The sequence below is a fragment of the Xyrauchen texanus genome, chromosome 3 (assembly GCF_025860055.1).
Source record: "Xyrauchen texanus isolate HMW12.3.18 chromosome 3, RBS_HiC_50CHRs, whole genome shotgun sequence".
Lineage (NCBI taxonomy): Eukaryota > Metazoa > Chordata > Actinopteri > Cypriniformes > Catostomidae > Xyrauchen > Xyrauchen texanus.
In genome coordinates this window covers 37,894,481-37,915,733 of record NC_068278.1, presented here as the reverse complement: position 1 = coordinate 37,915,733, position 21,253 = coordinate 37,894,481, and the positions used below count along the sequence as shown (strand labels likewise).

Genomic DNA, 21,253 nt, shown 5'->3' with positions numbered 1-21,253 from the left:
GAGGTTACAACAGTAACAGAGACTTTTCTCATCTAAAAGGAGTCTAAAGAAAAGAAGCTTAGATTGACAGCTAAGATTTCCAGACTAGCATGAATTTCCATTCTGTTCCAAGCTGATTTGATGCAGGTCTAACTGGTGAACCAATATAGCTGTAATGATAACCAACAAAATTTAGCTGGTCAAGCTGGTAGACCAGCATTGCCGTTCTGTCGGAGCTGGTTGATTTACTGAGGCTTGCAGGTTCAACTAGTTAAAGGAATAATTCACCCAACAATTTTAATTTGCTGATAATTTACTCACCCTCAGGCCATCCAAGATATATGAGTTTCTTTCTTCATCAAAACAGAATTAAAGATTTTTAGGATTTCATTTCAGGCCTCCTCCTTTAAACAATGCAAGTGGATGTACTCCATTTTTTTACTTGGCATATTTAGGGTGCATCAAAATAATCCATATGACTCCAATTGGCAAATAAATTTCTTCTGAACCCAAATGATTGATTATTTTTAGAAACAAAACAATATTATATACTTTTTGCTTCCGTACATCTCTGTGATGCATGCTCATGAGAGGGATGATGTAAGCTCGATGGTGAAGTCATGCATGGAGGAGGAGACAGGAAGCACGTTCTTTATTGTTTTACAGGAGATCGAGTTTGCACAGACTAAGTGCCGTTCACAAACAAAAACAGTCCAAAACAATTTCAAACACGATGTCGGAGGATTTGGATTTTAGAAGAGAAGAGATGATGGAGTTTTTGCCCAACCCTACCTATTTGAGCCTGAATACACCTCTCGTGAGCGCGCTTCACAGAGATGTACGGAAGCAAACATTTGTAGTTAAAAAGTATATAAGTAATGTTTTGTTTCTAAAAATAATCAATCGTTTGGGTTCAGAAGAACTTTATTTGTGTGGATTATTTTAAAGCACCCTATTTTTTGGACTGTCAAAAAACAATAACTTGCATTGTTTAAAGGAGGAGACTTGAAATGAAATCCTAAAAATCTTAAATTCTGTTTTCATGAAAAATGAAGATACATCTTGGATGGCCTGAGGGTGAGTAAATTATCAGCAAATTTTCATTTTTGGGTGAACTATTCCTTTAAGAAGCATGGTTTGAACATCAGCACACAAGCAACCAAATGACCAGTATTCAAATCAAAACATATGCTGGTGACTAGCTTTGCTGGTGTTTTCAGCATGTTTAAAAAACAAAATAAAATAAAAAAATAATAAAAAAAAATATATATATATATATATATATATATATATATATATATATATATATATATATATCAATTTAATTGCAGTGCATACATTTCATTCTAACTTTACCATGCAATCAAAAGGAACATTAAACAGTTTAATGGTGTGTGCTAGTAATGCAGGTCATGTCTTTGATTGTTAAAAGTTTGCTTTCAAAATACAGGATATGTAATTAGTAGTGCAATGACAGTAACCACAAACAGGAATTACCTGATTACTTTAAACTGGCGAAAGGTGATGGAGTTTTTAATGAACAATGTGTAGTTTTCTGCTGCCCGCAGAATTGGAGGACTACAGGGAAAAATAAGAGGGAAATGTCTCACTACAGTTAAATTAGTTAAACCAAATTCATGGGCTGATTCAAAACAACATTAAATATGTTTTGTCACATGCTTAAGGTACAGTATGCACACAAACATACATTTTCAGTCAGGTGTACAATTTCAGGAATAATGCAAAAAGCATTTAGGCAGCTGACAACATCTTTCTATAGTTACTTCAAAAAAGAAGCGATCCAGGAAAGGTCAGTGTTATTTTCTTTATAAACATTATCAAATATTTCATTTAAAGGGATATTTCACCCAAAAATGAAACTTCTTACATCATTTACTCACTTTCATAACATCCCAGATGTGTATGACTTTCTTTCTTCTGCTGAACACAAGCAAAAGATTTTTAGAAGAATAGCTCTGTTCTGTAGGTCCATACAATGCAAATGAATGGTGACCCGACCTATCAAGCTCCAATAATCACATAAAGGCAGCATAAAAGTAATCAATAAGATTCCAGTGGCTTAATATCTGTCAAATATTTGTGTGTGTGTGTGTGTATATATATATATATATATATGTATATATATATATATATATATATATATATATATATATATATATATATATATAATGCGATCACTTTGGGTGAGAATCAGATCAATATTTCAATCCTTTTTTACAATAAATCTCCACATTCTCTTTCATTTTCAGAATTTGAAAGTAAAGGTGAAAGTCATATGGATTACTTTTATGCTGCCTTTATGTGATGTATGGAGCTTGAAAGGTCTGGTACTCACTTGCATTGTATGAACCTATAGAGCTGAGATATTTTTCAAAAATCTTTGTGTTCAGCAGAAGAAAGAAAGTCATACACATCTGGGATGGTATGAGGGTAAATTATTGAAATTATTTTTGGGTGAACTATCCCTTAATCTATGTAAGAGCACATTATTCTTGATTCTTGCCTCTTCAATTGCTGGGCTACAGTAAATCTAGCTTTGTACTTTTGGTGGGCGTTTAACTAAAAAATTTCAAATAATAGTAATGTCTGTCTGTCTGTCTGTCTGTCCGTCCGTCCGTCCGTCCGTCCGTCCGTCTGTCTGTCTGTCTGTCTATCTATCTATCTATCTATCTATCTATCTATCTGTCTGTCTGTCTGTCTGTCTGTCTGTCTATCGATCTATCTATTGATCTATCGATCTATCTATCTACACATACATACACTGGCAGAATAATGCACAGATTTTGGTCTTAAGGTAAGAAATTTGAACTTGTATTCACCAAAGTGGCATTCAAATGATCACAATGTATTTTCAGGACATTAATAACATTAAAATTACTTACAATTTGAAAAAAAATTCAGAACTTGTTAAACTACTTTAAAGTGTTCTCATCAAAAAATCCTCCACGTGCAGCAGTGACAGCTTTGCAGATCATTGGCATACTAGCTGTCAGTTTGTCCAGATACTCGGGTGATATTTCACCCTACACTTCCTGTAGCACTTGCCATAGATGTGGCTGTCTTGTCGGGCACTTCTCACGCACCTTACAGTCTAGATGATCCCACAAAACTCAATGAGATTAAGATCCATAACAATCTTTTCCAATGATCTGTTGTCCAATGTGTTTCTTTGCTCACTTTTTGTATTTCTGTTTCAAAAGTGGCTTTTTCTTTGCAATTTATCCCATAAGGCCTGCACCCCTGAGTCTTCTCTTTACTGTTGTTCATGAAATTGGTGTTGAGTGGGTAGAATTTATGAAGCTGTCAGCTGAGGACATGTGAGGCATCTATTTCTCAAACTAGAGACTCTAATGTACTTATCCTCTTTGTTAAGTTGTACATCTGTCCTTCCACATCTCTTTCTGTCCTTGTTAGAGCCAGTTGTCCTTTGTCTTTTAAGACTGTAGTGTACACCTTTCTATGAAGTCTTCAGTTTTGGGCAATTTCAAGCATTGTATAGCCTTCATTCCTCTAAACAATGATTGACTGATGAGTTTCTAGAGAAAGCTGTTTTTTTTTTTTTTGACAATAATATCTAATATTGACCTTAAGACTTGCTAGTCTATTGCATACTGTGGCAACTCAAAAACAAAGACAATGTTAAGCTTCATTTAATGAACCAAATAGATTTCAACTGTGTTTGATATAATGGCAAGTGATATTCTAGTACCAAATTAGCAATTTAGCATGAATACTCATGGAAATAGTGTTGGAAATGGGACCTGTCTAGATTTGATCAAAAATGACTTTTTTCAAATAGTGATGGTGTTGTTTTTTTACATCAGTAATGTCCTGATTATCCTTTGTGATCAGTTGAGTGACACTTCGGTAAATTAAAGTACCAATTTCCTTCCGAAACAGCAAAATCGATATATTATTTCAAACTTTTGACCACCAGTGTGTATATAATATATATAAAACACATACTAAGACAATTAAAGTCCAGTTCTGCCAAAGACATGTGCCACAAACATTACAAGTTACTTTTTAACATCCTGTTCAGGTTGGCCCAATTAATCAACAATAATAATGAATAAGAATCCCTACTCCGGTATTTGACGATCATCTTCAACAGGACACCAGGAGTAGATCTCACAAGTACTGGTTGAGTTCACACACTTTCCTGTCATGTGCCCTAAGAGATAGGAGACCAAAATGTTGTGAGGTTAGAACAAGAGGTTAGGAGTGGATTAGAAAGGCCTAAACCTTTACTTAATCCTGAATCCAAACAACAGTAAAGACACTTTATCACATGCTTGTTTTTTTCTATTCCATAACCCTGCCGTAAACCTAACCCTCACTCAGACCTTTCTGCATTTTTAGATATTCATTAAAGGTGCACTCAGTAATATTTAGTTTATGTTATTCTGACTCTAGCAATTTAGATGCCAAAATCTACTGTAGATACCAATAGTGTACAAATGCCCCATTCTCATTCAGCCATAATTAATTTGTTACACAAGTAAAAGTGTCCAATTACAGGGAGGTATTAATATAAAGTAATTGATCTCAACATGGCGATGCCTTTACATTGTGCACCAAACACAATGTAAAGCAACTTTCCAATTTAGAAATTGCACTGCATCTTGAGTATTTAAATTAAGTCATTGTCATTCCTGTCCATATCCTTTCTATGTAAATACACACCAGTGTTTATGAAAATTAGGCTTAATATAGATTGTGCTTTATTCATAAAAATTACCACTCCATATAGTAACTCAACAGCCAATATACAGACAGAAACATGAGCGTAATGTAAGTTGTTTGTGGTGTTACTTTAAATTGTATACAGCATTCCTTTCCTTCAGAGCCAATGAAATCAATTAATTTACATTTTTAAATCTTTGATGAGGTGATTTTAATAGAGCAAACTCTATAAAATCACATATGTCTTTTTTTCAAAAAATAGATGGAGACAACAATTAGGTCTAAGCTGATAATAGGGTCTAAGCTGAAAAAGTCCACACATTTTCTTTAAAAACTGAAATTTCAATAAAGCAATTAAATTGAATTCTTACAGAAAGTTATTTATTTTGATAAATAAATCCCTAAACTTGTATTTACCTACTCATTTTAGACCAACCCAGAATTGAACTTCAAATACCGGTAACAAAACAGACATAAGCAGTTGTGCCAAGAGTATTTGATTAAAATGATTTAAAAACCAAAATGTTTTTATGCTTCAGTTCTACTGGATAAAGCATAATAAACTAATTTTAAATACATAGCAATAAAGAACTGTATATTATTAAATAAATAAGAAGCATTTTTACAATTCCGCTTCTCGTTTAGCACTCCAATTGAATAATGACCCATATTACATCAAAAACACCTCAGAGGCATGAATTAAAAGACAAATAGAATAATAATAAAAATACTGATAAAATGAGCATAAAATGCAATGCAGTCCATGGCATGGAATAAAGAAGACAACTGAGAAAATTCCAGAGTTCACTGAGTCACTGTTGTAACAGGATTAAGGATAATATGTTTTGTATGGTTAAGTTTGTTGGAAGTTTGTGCCAAATGGAAAGTTAGGTCGCTTTGAATAACTGCAAAGTGTTTACTTACAGTATGTCTGTATTCCTGGAGTATCCACTTACATTGTTCTGCTACACAGCATGTGACACTGAGTCAATATTTGAGTATTTGTAACCCACAGTGAGCTCAGGATAGTCAATAATGTGGGTTTGATTGAATTAATCAATTGTTTGATTTGGTGTCACCAAATTGTTTTTTTTACTTATAGTGAATCTACAAGTGTGTGTGTGGCTTTGCCTTTTGTGTGTGTGTGTGTGTGTGTGTGTGTGTGTGTGTGTGTGTGTGTGTGTGTGTGTGTGTGTATTATGTTATCTAATAAAAACATCTGAAATTACATTAAACTTTTCAAAGCAATCGTAAAATTACAAATGCACTCAAGATCTAGTCACACCAAGTGAACTAAATCTGGATAAGAGCCCCATGATTCTCTGGGAATGAGTGACATCAGTGAGCAAGGGGTGAGATTTATCAAAGATTTAGAAAATTAAGATGGAGGCCTTACAATACAAAAGTACAGCATGTTAGTCATGAATGTTAGTGACTTACGGAGACGCCGGCATGGCTGATGTGCAGTTTGTGCAGATGTGCAAGTGAGTACCAGACCTTTTTCAAGCTCCAAACATCACATAAAGGCACAAAAGTAATCCATATGACTTTAACCTTTACTTACAAATTCTGAAAATGATTTGTCAGTTAGGAGAGCAAGATTGGAATAATGTGCCGCTTCATTTGCAAGGGGTCTACATTTTTGGTTAGAAATGTGACTGAAATGCTTACTTGCAAGTGCACCTAGTTTCTTACCCCATGTATTTTAATTGTGGTGATGCATTGATTTAGTTGCCAGTCAGGGAAATTGGGATTATACTGTGCATATCTTGATTGCTATGATTGTCAGTAAAAAGGTTGAAAAAAAATTGATGCTTCAATTCCTCTGGCCCCAGACTGCTGTTAGTGCTTTGATGTTAGTCTGTAGCGCTGTGCGGCTGCCTTCTGTTGGAACAAAAAAACGGTCAGAACTTTACCATTTCCCGTACGTTTGTATTTGCCCTCATCACAGTCTGCGTCCGAGTCACACTTGTTCTTGTTCTTCCCATCTGGGAGCTGCAACACAAACAGGCAGATATATACACTTTATTGTCTAATTTTAGTGCTAATTTAAAGGTGCACTAATTTTTTCCTCATTAAAAACGTTTTTTCTCCTAAAGAAATTAACTGTAATTTTAAAACCTATGTATGAAATAATGACCACTCACATAAGATGAGGAGTCTAGTAATATCAGTAAACTTATAAAAGTTGTTTTGTTCTACATTGACAGGGTCCCCTCATGGGGGCTGCCATGTTAGAATCACATCTCAACAACAGCCCTGTTTATTGGACACTTTCACCCTTGGAAAAATTAATCATGGCTGACTGTGAAAAGTGAATTTACAATGGCTTCTGCAGCTAAAAACGATTGATTTTAAATGATGCTGCATCCATGTCGCAACATGTCACTGTAAGTATAAGATAACACAAACAAAAAAAAGTTGCTGAGTGCACCTTTAAGCCAAAATTTGCAGGTTTGCGGAAAAATCTGAGATCCAAATGAGACTGGATGCAAGAAGGTTAGAAAAACCACAAACCCTGTCCTGAGACTCATTTGTTTAAGCAAAGCTGTGGAGGAAAAATATAAAATTAAGCTTTTATCTGGGGCCATATGCATAAAGCCGATTAGAGTAAAATTTTAGTATTAAGTGTGTCAAAATTTGACTCTTATTCCTAGAGTTAAGAATAAGTGTGATTCAAAAGTGTTAAGACCTGGTCTCAGCTCTCAGATTGGGCTTTTTTGACACTTGAAGTCAAAGCTTAAGACTATTCTTAAGAGCATTTCTGAGAACTTTCATACAAACGGGTCCTGATCAGATTAATAGGTTTGGCTAGACCCTTTAAATCCATTAAAGATGATTTTTAATGTTATAGCACATAATGACATTCTAATGAACTGTTGTTTAGAACATGTCCTGCGCAAAGCTCATACCTTTACCCCAGTTAAATGAATTGGAATGTCTAGGAACCATCATCCAATATAAGTGATCTACCTCACTCATGCACGCTTCTAAATAGAAGCAAATCCCCTAAGCCATATTCCAAAATATTCCAACATAATAGCAAGCCTTCACATAACAGTGCAAGCAGTTTGGAAAGACAAACTCCTGATTAATGGTAATGGTTTTGAAATGAAATGCTCAAAAAGTACATGTAATTGTATTCTTTTGGTGTCCACATACTTCTGGCCATATAGGACTCTATTTTCGTGAGCCCGCTAATTCTAAGTGCAATTTTCATGCCAGCGCAAAGTGGGTGTAGGTGGGAGTGTTTGCGCTATCTGTGGGTGCATTGTATGGTAATGAAGTGGCGCAAAGGGCAATTTGCTATTTTCCTGAGAAATAGGTCATTGCACTAAGAGGTTTAAAAAGCAGGTCAGTTCCTGCATTTACAGTTTGGAGATTCCACCAGCAGATGGTCATAAAGTTCATGTACAAACTCTGAAAATATATTAGAACATCAAATTATGTCCCTGAAAAACTGTAGCAAATGTAACTTTTTTTTTTACATTTGTGTTAAACTATCTATAGGTCATGTTTTATTATTATTATTATTATTATTATTATTATTGTTGTTATGTTTATATTTACAATTGCCTTTATGAAATAATTTGTTTTGCTATTTTTCCACCTGTTGTCATCTGGAAGTCACTGCAAAAAGGGCCTTTGGAAGAAGTGATTTTTTTTACCACTTTGTTATTTTAATTATATTTTTGTTTTTATTTGAATTATAATTGTCATTTAGAAATATTTTTGGTTTAATTTTTTTCGTGTTTAAATAAATGAATAACATTTTTCAAAATCTAAATCGACTGGTAGAAGTGAAGTACGTGACGATACAATCACTGTTAATACTAGCCATGATTTGTGTGACAGTAGATTTATTAATAATACTTGTATTCTCTATAATTTAATGGAGCCTACAAATCCTGGAGAGAACCACATTATCCATGTGTATTAAAGAAGTATGTTTCTGTCAAAGAAAAATGCATCATATTCAACAAGGATGCAGTTAATGCATAAAAGAGGTAAATCCATATTTCTATTCTTCTATTCTAGTGTAATTTTGCCAAACCCAACTCCGCCTATACCTAGCACATGCTTGCACGAAAATACCAAAACTTAATAGCCATGCTCACTGACTACGTTTTTGACATAAAGCACCATTGTGTAGAAGCCTCTATTGATGTAAAAAGGTTTCCGCAATTGTTGGAAAGTACAAACAGATCATTTAATATGTGTGATGTCTCTGCAAACAAGCAGACTGAATCCATGCTGCGTGTTGCAACAGGCCACCACCTACCTACAGACTGACACTCAATGACAAACATGGCTTTAATAGGCCAAAGACATAACTGTAAAAGTGGTAAGAAGAAACTGAAGAGGAACTGAAGTGAGAAAGGATTTAATCGGCAGCTGAACCAACATGGAATGATAAAGATTATCAGGAAATGAGTCATAAATCTGAGAGAAAAATCCCAAACCTTTAAGAAAGTCATTAAAAGAGATAGTGGATAAGGTCTGAGAGAAAGAGAGAGAGAGAGAAAGACAGACAGACAGACAGAGGTGTGACAGACATATGTACCTACCTCAGGACACTTGCCCTGTGTCTGGATAGTAGAAATGTAATTTGTCATCACAACAAAAGAGGAGTCACCCTAGAAAAGAGAATAGAAAGTATGTGGGTTAGGAGTAAAGTGGAATGGGGTATACTTGGAGGCATTGAGGGGCTGCACACAAGTGCAATTGGCTATGCACACAAACCAGCATGTGGTGGTCTACAGTGTATAGCAAGAGTACCTCTCTGAATTTACATCCTTTTCTATGTGGTGATACAGTGGTTGCATAAGGTGTGCTTAAAGCTGGCTGTGCTTAACTTCAGTGTTCCAATGCTGGTCACCTATGTATGACATGATGAATTTCCTTTCTCACAAACTAAGTCTAATTCTGAAACCAAAGATTAAACCTAAGCAGATCTCAGACCTCTAAATAGCCCCCTTTACATTTAGTTTCACAACATTTGAAGATTAGAATAGCTACAGTATATTCTCAACTCACTGTGTGAAAACAAAGTGTGTTTGCCTAGGATGGCTGAAGATAAGGTTGAGCCTCAGTGTTTCACTACCACTGTGTTTTTATGGGTTTATAATTTAAGTGCATATTATTTGTAAACTGACTCTTTTGGTGATGTTGCACAAAGGCCAAATTATCATGCTCCATCTCTCTTGTCACTGGTTGTCTCTACCAAAAAGTGCTTTTTTATCAACAGTGTATTCCTATGTCAGGGCTGGACTGGGAAGAGAAATGACAGCAGGCAGTGTTGAGCAAGTTACTCAAAAACAAGTTGTCCCCCTCTTCTCCCCTGTCATTAACTCTCTCTCTGGCTCCACTCAAACTAAAACACACTACTATTATCATTATTACCAATCAAGGTCTTTTCTCAGTCATGCACACTTTCCGCTGTAGATATGTTAATGTACATACCCTTACAAAAACCAAGGGTTCATGACAAATGTTATTTATTTTCACATGCAAATGAGCTTTGCTGCAAACTTTCCATTGTTGCCAAAGGTTTGCTGCAGGTGCAACACTACTGGTGAAGAGCTGCAAACTTCTGGAAAACATGTGCAGCTCATTTGCATTTGAAAATAATGAGTGGCAAAATTGCTGCAAATTTGTGGCAAGTTTATGGCTAGTTTGCAAGAACTTTTGTAAGTGCAGTGGGGTCCGAAATGGAAATGTGTGGAGTCCACACTGAAACTCTGGAATACAGAATGTAATTAAAACCTGAATAATAACAGAACATTTTTGGGATTTTGGAAAAAATTTAAATATGAATACAAATGAATATAAAAGCACACAAAGCACACATGATGCACTTTGGAGCATTCAAAAATCATGCTTGTATACCATGGATCATAAGGTTTTGCACAAACACAAAATGTTCTGCCCTTAAAATAAAAGCAAAATCATATATACTATATGTGTTTTTCAGTTCAGAGATAATATTTGTTATCACAATGAACGATTTTTAGCGGCTTGTTTTATAGGCATGATAATATTTGATATTAACGTGAAGCACCCATGACCACTCCTTTGATTGCTCAGTAGTGACGTGTTTACCTCTCTGTCAACAGTCTGTCTCTGCCTTATGACTCTTTGTGCTTTCAGTATTTATAAATACAGGTTTGTACTTGCCTTGAGAACTCTTTCGGCTGTGTGACCGCAAATTCAAAATGTTTACACATTAAGAGTACATTTATCTGTGATATTGCCCAGAGCTAGTGTCATCATGACTCATATACTGTTTAAATTCAGGATGCATAGACTGACATTTACTGGAAGGGCATCTCATTGCATCTGTACCACTATATAGGTTTCTGGGCAAATACTTTCCCTGTCACATTCAAATTTAGGAAATAATAACCCACCTGTTCAGGAAAAACATAATCAGCTACATCCCACATCCTCTCCACTCCACTGATATTTGTGTAGGACAGTCCCTTCATCTTGGTGAAGACCGAGCCTATAGCAGTATCCACAGTCTGATAACCTTTCTCATACATAAACACCCACCTAACAAAAGCAAGAAACAATACATAAGCCTTATTGATCTGCTATAATCAAACTGAATTCAGATTTTTTTTTTAGGTCTGTAATTATTATTAAACCTTTTTTGATTGTGTCTTTAATTAGTGTTTTTTTTTTTATTTACAAATGCTGAATAATTCCATTAGGTCACCAGAATGCCAAATCACACTTTGACATTAATAATGACCTACAAATAAGTTATTTCATATTTTACAGTATTCAGATAAATGAAAGATGGATCTATTGCAAAAATTGTCAATCTTAATTCATTATACACTCACTGAGGACTTTACTAGGAACACTTTGCTCCTAAGAAAGTACCCAATGTGATCTTCCGCTGTTGCAGCCCATCCGTCTCAAGGTTCAACATGTTGAACATTCTGAGATGCTGTGCACCAACAATCATGCACAGTCGAAATCACTGAGATCCCATTTTTCCCCATTCTGATGGTTGATGTGAACATTAACTGAAGCTCATGACCTGTATCTTCGTGATTTTATGCATTGCACTTCTGCCAAACGATTGGCTGACTGGATAACATAGGTGTACAGGTGATCCTAATAAAGTGCTCAGTGAGTGTATAATGAAGCATCGTGACTGTAATCTGTTAAGCAATTCCATAATTTATTTGAATTCATGAATAATTGTAGCACGCAATGTGTCAATAAATATGCTTTCAGCTTATGCATGCTGCTACAGTAAGAAAGGTTTAAAGAGAAGTCCTCATAATTTTCTTGCATTCCTTCATTTAATTTGGTTTGATATACACTATTCAACTATCTATTGCACAACAGCTTGAAACGTGCTGATGTCACAAGGCTACAGGGGCGGATCTACCAGAGTGGCAAACATCACCCTAATATAAACACTGTCTGCTACCCCAGCATAAGTATCCAAATGTATTAAGTATAAATGTAAGTATGTTATAGTTGATGTTGACATTGTGTAGGGTTTTATTCATGTAAAACTGCCTCAACTCTCACCGAACGCACAAATGACTACACAGAACACAAACTCAAAGCTACAGCAGCAGCCAATCACAGTATCGGAACAATCGCATACTTGCTATAGTTTAGTTTGCTATAGTAGTTTTTTGGGGTTTATTTTCTTACTATCCACAAAATTGACCACATGGAGAAATACATGGAAAAAAGATGGTAAAAGGTTAATTTCTCAGTTGTTTCCAAGTAATCACTGAATGATTATTAGATACATCTCTGACAGTTATGGGTTGAGATGGTTGAGATGTGTCCTCACCACATTTTGAAATAGCTTTCGTTGGGTATGTGTATAATACCTTTGAAACGTCCCCAATTCTGCAGTAGGAGTTTCTATTTCATCTGTGTGTGTTTTGACTGGTGATCCGGCACTGGAATGTGTTAATTGTAATGTTATGATAAGTGTTCGTAGCGGCTGTTATCAGTGTTGTTAGTGTTAGCAGTTTTTCCGTCCCTCTTGCTCTTTTCTGTGACCCATTGTGATGGCCTTCTTGGCCATATTGTTTGTGTGCATGTAAAGTGTGTGTTGTCTTTTTCTCTTTCTCTCCCTCTCTCTTAATCGCTCTCAGGTGTAGGGTAACCAGGTGCTGATAGCTGATGGCATGCACTGGCACACTGTGCGTTTTCTCCCTGTATAAACTGAGTGTGATGGCTGGGTGATGTGATGGCAGACGGGTGTTCATGAGCTATATCATCTCGTTCATGGGTTTTTCATGGGTTTCCGGGTTACCACTGCTGGAGCGGAGAGTTTGTGGTTGTGGTTGTCTCTGTCTGAACTTCAGAATTCGCTGTTCCCCTTCTGTCACTCACTCGATGTTGTGTCGATGTAGTGACACTAGGGGTCGCTCTTGAGAGCCCTGAACTCCTCTATTCTTTTGAGAAAAGGCCAATGAGAATTGGCGAGTGCATGCCACTCCCCCGGATATATGGGTATAAAAGGTGCTCCTGGACCACCATGGTAGTCCAGGAGCGCCACCTGTGGCTGAATCTGGTCGAGATGAGGGATGCCGAAAAAGCATGCTTTCTCAATGCGCCAATCTCCCAGATTGGACTTTTAGGTGACGCCATTGAGGACCTCGCCCAGCAGTTCCATCCAGCTCATCTTGTCCCGGCTCGGCTCAAGATCCCTTTTCCCCAAAGCCCAGACGGCTCCGCCTGAGCCCGAGCCCCCTGCAGGAAGCTGAGGCCCCCGTCTCACGGCCAGCACGAGGACCCAGAAGGCTCCTAAGCACCCCTGAGATGGACGACCCAGGGAGAGAGATGTCCGCTATGGAGCTTGTACCCAGACCATTCTCCATTCACTCCATTCTCCGGTGGAGGGCCAGATGGTAAATCTTTTGCTACCTTTTGTGTTGTGTTCTCCCCACATTGTCAAAAAACGAGCAGTTTCCTCACTCCTTGGTTTCATAATCAGTGTTCACGTCAGCTAGACAATGAGCACCTGCAGCCAGGGCCCCGCCTTCACACGCCCAGATGTGCCATGCCTACGGCCAACCGGTTGTTATGAGCCTCAAGGATGACCCAAGAGGTCCTCCTCCTCAGTCGCTTACCTGCCCTATGCCAGTGCAGGAAGCTGAGGCCCCCATATCAGGAATAAGCTGGTGAGCCCGGGAGGAGGCAGACCCAACCCTCTCGTTGCTGTGTCCGGTGCGTAATTTGTGAACCTACTTGAACCTGCTTTAGACGCTCTGAGCAGCTCTTTGTCTGCTTCGGCGTAAAGCGAACGCTGTCTCCAAACAGAGGCTTGCCCACTGGATCGTGGATGCCATCGCTCTGGCATATCAGGCCCAGGCCATGCCCCACCTTGGGGAATATGAGTACACTCTACTAGGAGTGTGGCATCCTCATGGGCACTGGCCCATGACACCTCTCTAGCAGACATCTGCAGAGCAGCAGGCTGGGCAACACCCAATACCTTTGCGAGATTTTACAGTATCCGGGTTGAGCCGGTTTTGTCCTGAGTTTTGTCAGGTACGAACAGGTAGAGTATGGTAATACGAAACAACGGCTGGGTGTATCGCTTGCGTATAGCACCCTTCCCCTCCCCTGAGGTGAAAGCATGCACTTTAACCCCAAGTCGAGTTCAAAAAGTCGTGGATCCTGGATGTCCTTCCTCTCTAGCTCTTTGGCTGGCAAATTCGGTGGAGGAGTTTGCAGCCAGACCCATTACGGGTACTAATATGCCGGGTTTGGTGCTCCAGAGGTGCCGAATACTCAGGTAACACCCTGTGATGTATTTTCCACGGTACGGTCTCCTTGTCGGCAGACCCGCATCTACCTTGGGCTCTCTGCCCCTGGCCACCGTGTTTGTAGAGCTCCTCCCCTTCAAGGTAGGACCTACCATGTGCCCGTTCCATGTGTGGCTGGTTAGCCCATGTGTCGTATTGCCACATGTTGACTTCCCCTTTGGGCAGGATGTGGTCTCGTGGGGTCTTTTCCCCCTGAAATAATAGGAACGGAAAAGAACACCTTCCCCGATTCGTATAATAGATGGCCCCAGCCGGATCTAATAATCTGTGGAGAGAGAACATAGAGAGAAACGCCTGCTGCTGGCGTGGTCTGCTCCCGTGTTAATTACCTCAGGGATGTGGGGAACTACTGATGTCTTTTTGGGGTATTCGGGGAGGGTACATGCAATAGCAATAGCAATAGCAACTTTATTTATATAGCACATTTAAAAAAACAACACAAGTTGACCAAAGTGCTTTACATTGTAACACATAACACAGTAGGTAAAAAAGATCTAATCTTAAAAGTAAGCATCACATAGGCAGCAACACATTTAATAAAAGAAATGATCACTGATTAAAAGCTATTGAAAACAGATGTGTTTTAAGTTGTCTTTTAAAATCCTGCACATTAGCGGCATCTCTAATATGTTCAGGCAAACTATTCCAAAGTTTAGGCGCTGCTACAGCAAAGGCACGATCACCTTTTTTTATTTCGATGTGTCCTAGGTATTTTGAGTAGCTTCTGAGTCACTGATCTTCGTCCAGTCTGATATTCAGTTAAAAGATCTGACAGATAGGCCGGTGCGAGTCCATGCAGAGATTTGTACACCAGTAACAAAAGTTTAAAATCAATCCTATAATAAAGCGGAAGCCAGTGCAAGGAGATCAGGGTAGGAGTAATGTGTTCGCGTTTTTTGCAGACTGCTGCACCAGCTATTATGCATGCAGCAGCTTGCTTGCACCTGCATCAGCAGCTCACGTAACACGGTTCAGCTGTTGTGGCGTTTTTCTATAGGGACCCCTAGTGTCACTACATCGACAAAACTTCGAGTGAGTGACAGAAGGAGAACGTCTTGGTTACTGTCGTAACCTCCGTTCCCTGATGGAGGGAACAAGATTTTGTGTCCCTCTAGCCACAACGCTGTACTAGCCGCTGAAATGGTCAGACCTTGTCTCAGCTCCTCAGCACAAAACCTGAATGAGAGTGGGCATTCCTTCTCCTTTTATACCCATGTGTACGGGGAGTGGCATGCAAATTCCACTCTCCAATTCTCATTGGCCTTTCTCAAAGAGCGACCCCTTGTGTCACTACATCATCACAATGTCTTGTTCCCTCCATCAGGGAACGGACGTTATGACAAGACTTTTTTCATATATAGAGAACGTCAATAAACAGTCTGTGTTTCTGCTACTCTCATCTCCCTGCATCTTTTATTGTATTTTTATTTTTAAAATGTAGCACCCATCTACTGACATACAGAAGCAATCTTGGTTTATTAAAATAAAAAAGTTATATTTGGGCAAATTAGAACACTGAACCTCTAAAAACTAGAGGCAAAAAGTTAGATCAGTTAGGCCACTCGCATTCTTAATCAAAGTGCTGATCTATTAGTTAATCTACTGACTAAAATAATCCCAAAACTGATAGTGGTAGTTGTAGATTAAATTACCATATTTCGCTTTCAAATGTCTTATTCCAGCTGTTACAAAGGTGATAGGCCTACAGGAATTTTAATCAGAATAACATGGGATATGCATGCACTATCCATCCATTGGTACAATTAAACAGTTGGCCTGTGTAAGGCAGTGCAGTTTAGTCCAGATTGCCAGTTCTATGCGTCAAACTAAGGAATATTTAGAATTTGTTGATTTGTTTAATAGACCATGTCTTGGTGCTCTGTAGATATTGTTATGCAGAAAATGTAGCAATAAGAATTTGACATCATGCCCAACAGCAAGACATAGCAAACTACCCTCTTCCTTTTGAAGCATGACTCTTAACCTTATCATCTGACACACTCCAGAAAGACCAGGCTGGAAAAACTATATAATTAGATCAATTTCTGCTGCCATTTTAGATTCGAGGACTACAAAGCTGCAAAAACTCCAGCTACCATATTTTGCTGTACTGTATTTAAGCTTATATTTAGGATTCGCGTATTTTAATTTCGTAACAAAATTCCATCAAATTTAATTTGCAATGTTGGTGTGACTTAGTCATATTGATTCAGATATTTTAAATAATATTTTTTGACTTGAATCAAACAGTTAATGGAAGCATACTTTCTAGGTAAAAAAACAAAACAAATCAGTTTAGTTTAAATACCCAAATTGATTCCCTTTTCAGCTTGCTCTAATTTATGGCTTTCTGCATTCCATTGACTAAAGGGTGGTCTGGGATAAGCTTTTTTTGGTTTCACATGGCCCTCTCATTGAATGTCTGATGTTCACTAATAAACAAAAGTGAGTTACAGAGAGAACTGGACATGAGAGAGCAGCACAATTCCTATTTTGTTCTAGGATCATTGACATCAAAAGAGTCTCAACTGTTGTTAAACTGTAGTATATGCTGTAGTTTACGTGGTAGATCATGAAACTTGTCTATGCATTTGTCAAAGTTTTGTAATGCCTTGTAGATGTACAGTATCCCCTAATGTGGCAACAGCTACTGTAAGTATGACTGTGACTAGGTACACAATAATCCAGGCACTGTTCCATCTGAATTATCTCTAAAATATAAATTAGTACCTCATCTAATGTTACAGTACGTTTACTGTATACAGTCACTGATTTGGAGTGATGCACAACACACAAATATTTGTTTGGTTAAAAAGAAAATTGATTTTGCTATGGGCACACATTGGATTACACAACAGACTTAAACAACTTCTGAGGAAATGCCAACAGTTTGCCTGAAATTGATTGTTGTAAATGTTAACATCTGCCAAACCCTGTTTTGACTATAACTGACATTTCACCTCATTCTCTTTCTTTCTGTCTTTGTCAAATAAATGTTTGCTTATTGAAGCACAGAGCTATTCCAGAAGTAATATATGCAAAGTCAATGGGCATGACCAGGAAGTTTTGGCATTTTCGTGCAAACATGCGCTAAAATTTGGCGCGTGTGTTTTGCGAAATTGCTCATGTAAAGCACTAATGGGTTGGATTAAGTGCAATTTCATTCTGAGGTTCTTCTCCAGCACCATCTGCATCCTATTACTGTATATAGTCTATTCCCTCAAGCACCAGTGATATAAGCAAAGACATCACATTCACTAGAAGTTGGTACTGTAAATGGATTATGATGCAATGAATTAGAAGAATAGAAATGTGAACTTACATTCTTTTGAGCATTAACTGCATCCCTGTTAAATGTAAGGCATATTTCTATGACAGTGACGTGCTCCTTTTTATACGCATGGTAAATGTGGTTCTCATCATGATTTGGATTTAATCGCTGTTAAATTATCGAGAATGTAAGTATTATTAATCATTTAAACATGGCTAGAATTAACAGTGATTGTATTGGAATACACTTTACTTCTACCGGTTGATTTTGATTAAAAAAAATTATAAATTCCTTTATTTACATGAAAAAGATTGAACCAAAATATTTCTAAATTCAAATTACACTTTAAATGAAAGTAAAATATGATCAAAATAACGAAGTGGTCAAAAAAATTATATAAAATCCAAACATTTTATTCCAACTTCTTCTGTTGGCCCTATTTGTGTGTCTTAAAAATCACTCTACGACAACAGGTGGAAAAAAACAATACAAATTAGATAATAAGTATAATTCTTAATATAAGTATACCTAATAATAATAAACCATGACCTAAATCTCTCATAAAACGGCTGCAACAGTGATCATAATTTGATGTTCAACTGTATCTTCAGAATTTGGACATGAACTTTATGAAATCTCCAAACTGCAAATGCAGGAACTGAGTTTAGACTTTGCATTGAAAACAGACCTGCTTTTGAAACGTCTTAGCGCGATGACCTATTTCTCAGCAAAATAATTTGTGCTTTGTGGCACTACATTAACATACAATACACCCACAGTTTGCAAGCATACACCCACAGATGGCACAAACACTCCCACCCACGCCCACTTACACTTTACGATGGCATGAAAATTGCGTTTAGAAATAGCATTCTCATCAAAATGTAAAATGATGCACAGTCGCATCAAGTGTAGCGCTGCACTTTGTGCACTTCATATCATGAACATCAGATGTATCACATGCATGTATCTTCACTTACACCACACACAAACAGTACTGCATTCTTATACATACACATCTAATACAAGGGCCAGTGTTTAGCTCTATAAATGGAGATATGCAGTTGCTGTATTATTGTTGTTATATAAACCATTTCAATTTAAACAAAACTGACAAAATAGAAAACACGTGGACAATATATTAAATTCAATCTCTCTGATTAATTAATTCTGAAAATGAGAAATTACACATTGGCCCACAAAATTCTTCTGAATCATGTCCTTTCTGAAACAATTATAACTTGATGGTATAACTGGTAAAACTGCTATATTACTATTCGTCTTTGAATATAGACAATGAAATGCAGTAACCGCTCTTTGACATCAAGAATTTGTACATTGTGACAGCAATAAAAGGTATGAGCTGTTATTCTGTTTACATTCTCTACATTTTTTTCTGCTTGTTGAAACATGCATGTTCAGTTCAGTTGCACACTGATTTCCCCCTATTTTTCTTTTTCAGTTTTTTTAAGAATAATGAAAACACTTACCCAACAATGTAGGCTAGAACCCCCAGCTGGATGATTCTACAAACAACTGCAACTCGTTTGTTCTTGACTATAACTTGACGAGGAGTCTCATATTCAAAGAAAAAATTTGAAAAAGAACCCTTCACTGTATTTTTCATTGTCCTATTGGAAAATTGAAAAGAAAAGGTTCATAGATATCTCACTCTTTTTCTCTTTTCAGAATGTTCTTGAAGACTGGTAAGGTGTGTACTGGTGAGATGTCTACAGAGTGCTGATCTCTGACTTCCTCCCTCTCGTTTTATATCTTTCTCTCTTTTTCTTTCTCTCTCTCTCTCTCTCTCTCTCTCTTCTAAACAAAACATTTCTCAAAGTAAACCTCCCATTTTGCATTATCTTCATCCCCCTTCCTCTTGTGGCTGTAATACAAATACATTTACAGGCAGACTAAGTTCTTAAGGGTGGAGTAACAACTCAGAGTCCAATTGCAAATAAAGGCTTAATGTCCACCGCTCATTTGTGACATCCCTGTAACATCCTTGTTTCTCTCTCTCTCTCTCTCTCTCTCTCTCTCTGTCTCTATCAGTACTCTTTCATAAACTCTTCTGTCACTGCCTTCCTGAATGACTACTAAAGATAAAACTGAGCACAGTATGTGTTGATATTACGGTATACACATTCACAGTATACAGTATATGTACATATTCATCTTTTTTATTTCACATTTAAGTCTGGGTTATATTTAACACATCATTATTATTACATTTTTCTTGGCAACAATAGGGATAGAGAGAAAAAGCAGATTTATTCATTATAATGGGAGCAGTCACATCGCTTTCAGTGATAGACATTCAATTTGTCTTTTATAGAATACCGTCATAAGGAGATGTCTAATTCAGCCAAAGCCACTAGACTTTCCGAAAAATACCACAGTATACATTTTGTTTTTGGACATGTAGTCTACCATGAAACCATAGTCCTTTATATTTATAAATATTAATGACAGAATACAGTAAAATAACATTATATTAATATTATAAATGAAGAGAAAGTAATATAAGAAGTGTCAATTATATAAAGGGAAGATGAAGTGAGGGAGCAGAGATGAAAGTACAAAAGTGTGATGAGACAAGAAAAACATTAGAGCCCTATAACATAAAAAGACACCATGCAATTACCAGGGTACTACCATGGTACTGAACGATTATTATATTAATTGATGATACCGTCATGGTACTCCAAGGTACTTAAAGAAATACCATGGTTTTACTATGACACATGTCATAAACATGGGGTTAACACAGACCATGTCTGAAAATAAAAAAATAAACAAGTGTAATATCATGGAGCTTTTTGTGAGAAATATAGCAAAATAGACTATTACTTAAAAATTATGTACAGTATATACAGTACTACAAGAAAAATGCTCAAAAAGCAAAGAAATTTGTATATGTAATTACTACTCGCATATAAAAAAAGAAAAGGGAAAAAAAAAACACATTGATAAAGTTCTTAATTTAATGTGCTCCATATAAAGGTTGTGCTATGCGTGCATGTTACACAGAAAAGATTATTTTGTATGGTCACAACAGATGCAAATGACATCAACCTCACAGTCAACCTTTACATCACCCTTCACAGTAGTGGTTCACTCAGAGTAGGAACATGTAATGAAGTATAAAGGAGTTGTAATATATCCTATGCATAAAGTTCTTTTAATAAAGTACCAGTAGTTAATAAAAACAAAATATTTTTCTAATTCCTCTTTTTGGATTGTCACAGCACTTACGTAATACACCAAAACCCCTAATAAGTTAATTGCACTCATTTGAATTGAGTAAACTCCTTCCCTCAATTCCACTGAGTAATGGGGTCTATCAAAACTTGAGCATTTCAGTTCATTTAACTTGGTGTTCAAGTAGAGTGAACTTAACTATTTAAGTTGAGTTCAATAGATGCAAGTAGACTTACAGTAAATCAGATTTGCTATTTAAATATTGTTGTTTCTACCG

The 21,253-nt window shown here is 37.0% G+C and overlaps 1 protein-coding gene across 4 annotated transcripts in view; it reads right to left on the bottom strand.

The window, feature by feature from the left end:
- The window catches only part of LOC127627220 (P2X purinoceptor 1-like), a 34,545-nt gene extending 14,932 nt beyond the window's left edge, over positions 1 to 19,613 (bottom strand). For 2 of the 4 annotated variants that reach the window (XM_052103556.1, XM_052103566.1), the window contains exons 1-6: positions 19,266 to 19,612; positions 11,097 to 11,241; positions 9,255 to 9,323; positions 6,603 to 6,681; positions 4,087 to 4,174; positions 1,477 to 1,557 (exon numbers count right to left, since the gene is read on the bottom strand). In XM_052103556.1, coding sequence (XP_051959516.1) covers positions 1,477 to 1,557; positions 4,087 to 4,174; positions 6,603 to 6,681; positions 9,255 to 9,323; positions 11,097 to 11,241; positions 19,266 to 19,402 — 599 coding nt within the window. In that variant the 5' untranslated portion in view covers positions 19,403 to 19,612. Of the gene's footprint in view, positions 1 to 1,476; positions 1,558 to 4,086; positions 4,175 to 6,602; positions 6,682 to 9,254; positions 9,324 to 11,096; positions 11,242 to 19,265 lie in introns of all 4 variants that reach the window. The other 2 variants (XM_052103572.1, XM_052103575.1) reach the window with 2 other exon arrangements.
- Between the last annotated feature and the right edge of the window lie 1,640 nt (positions 19,614 to 21,253).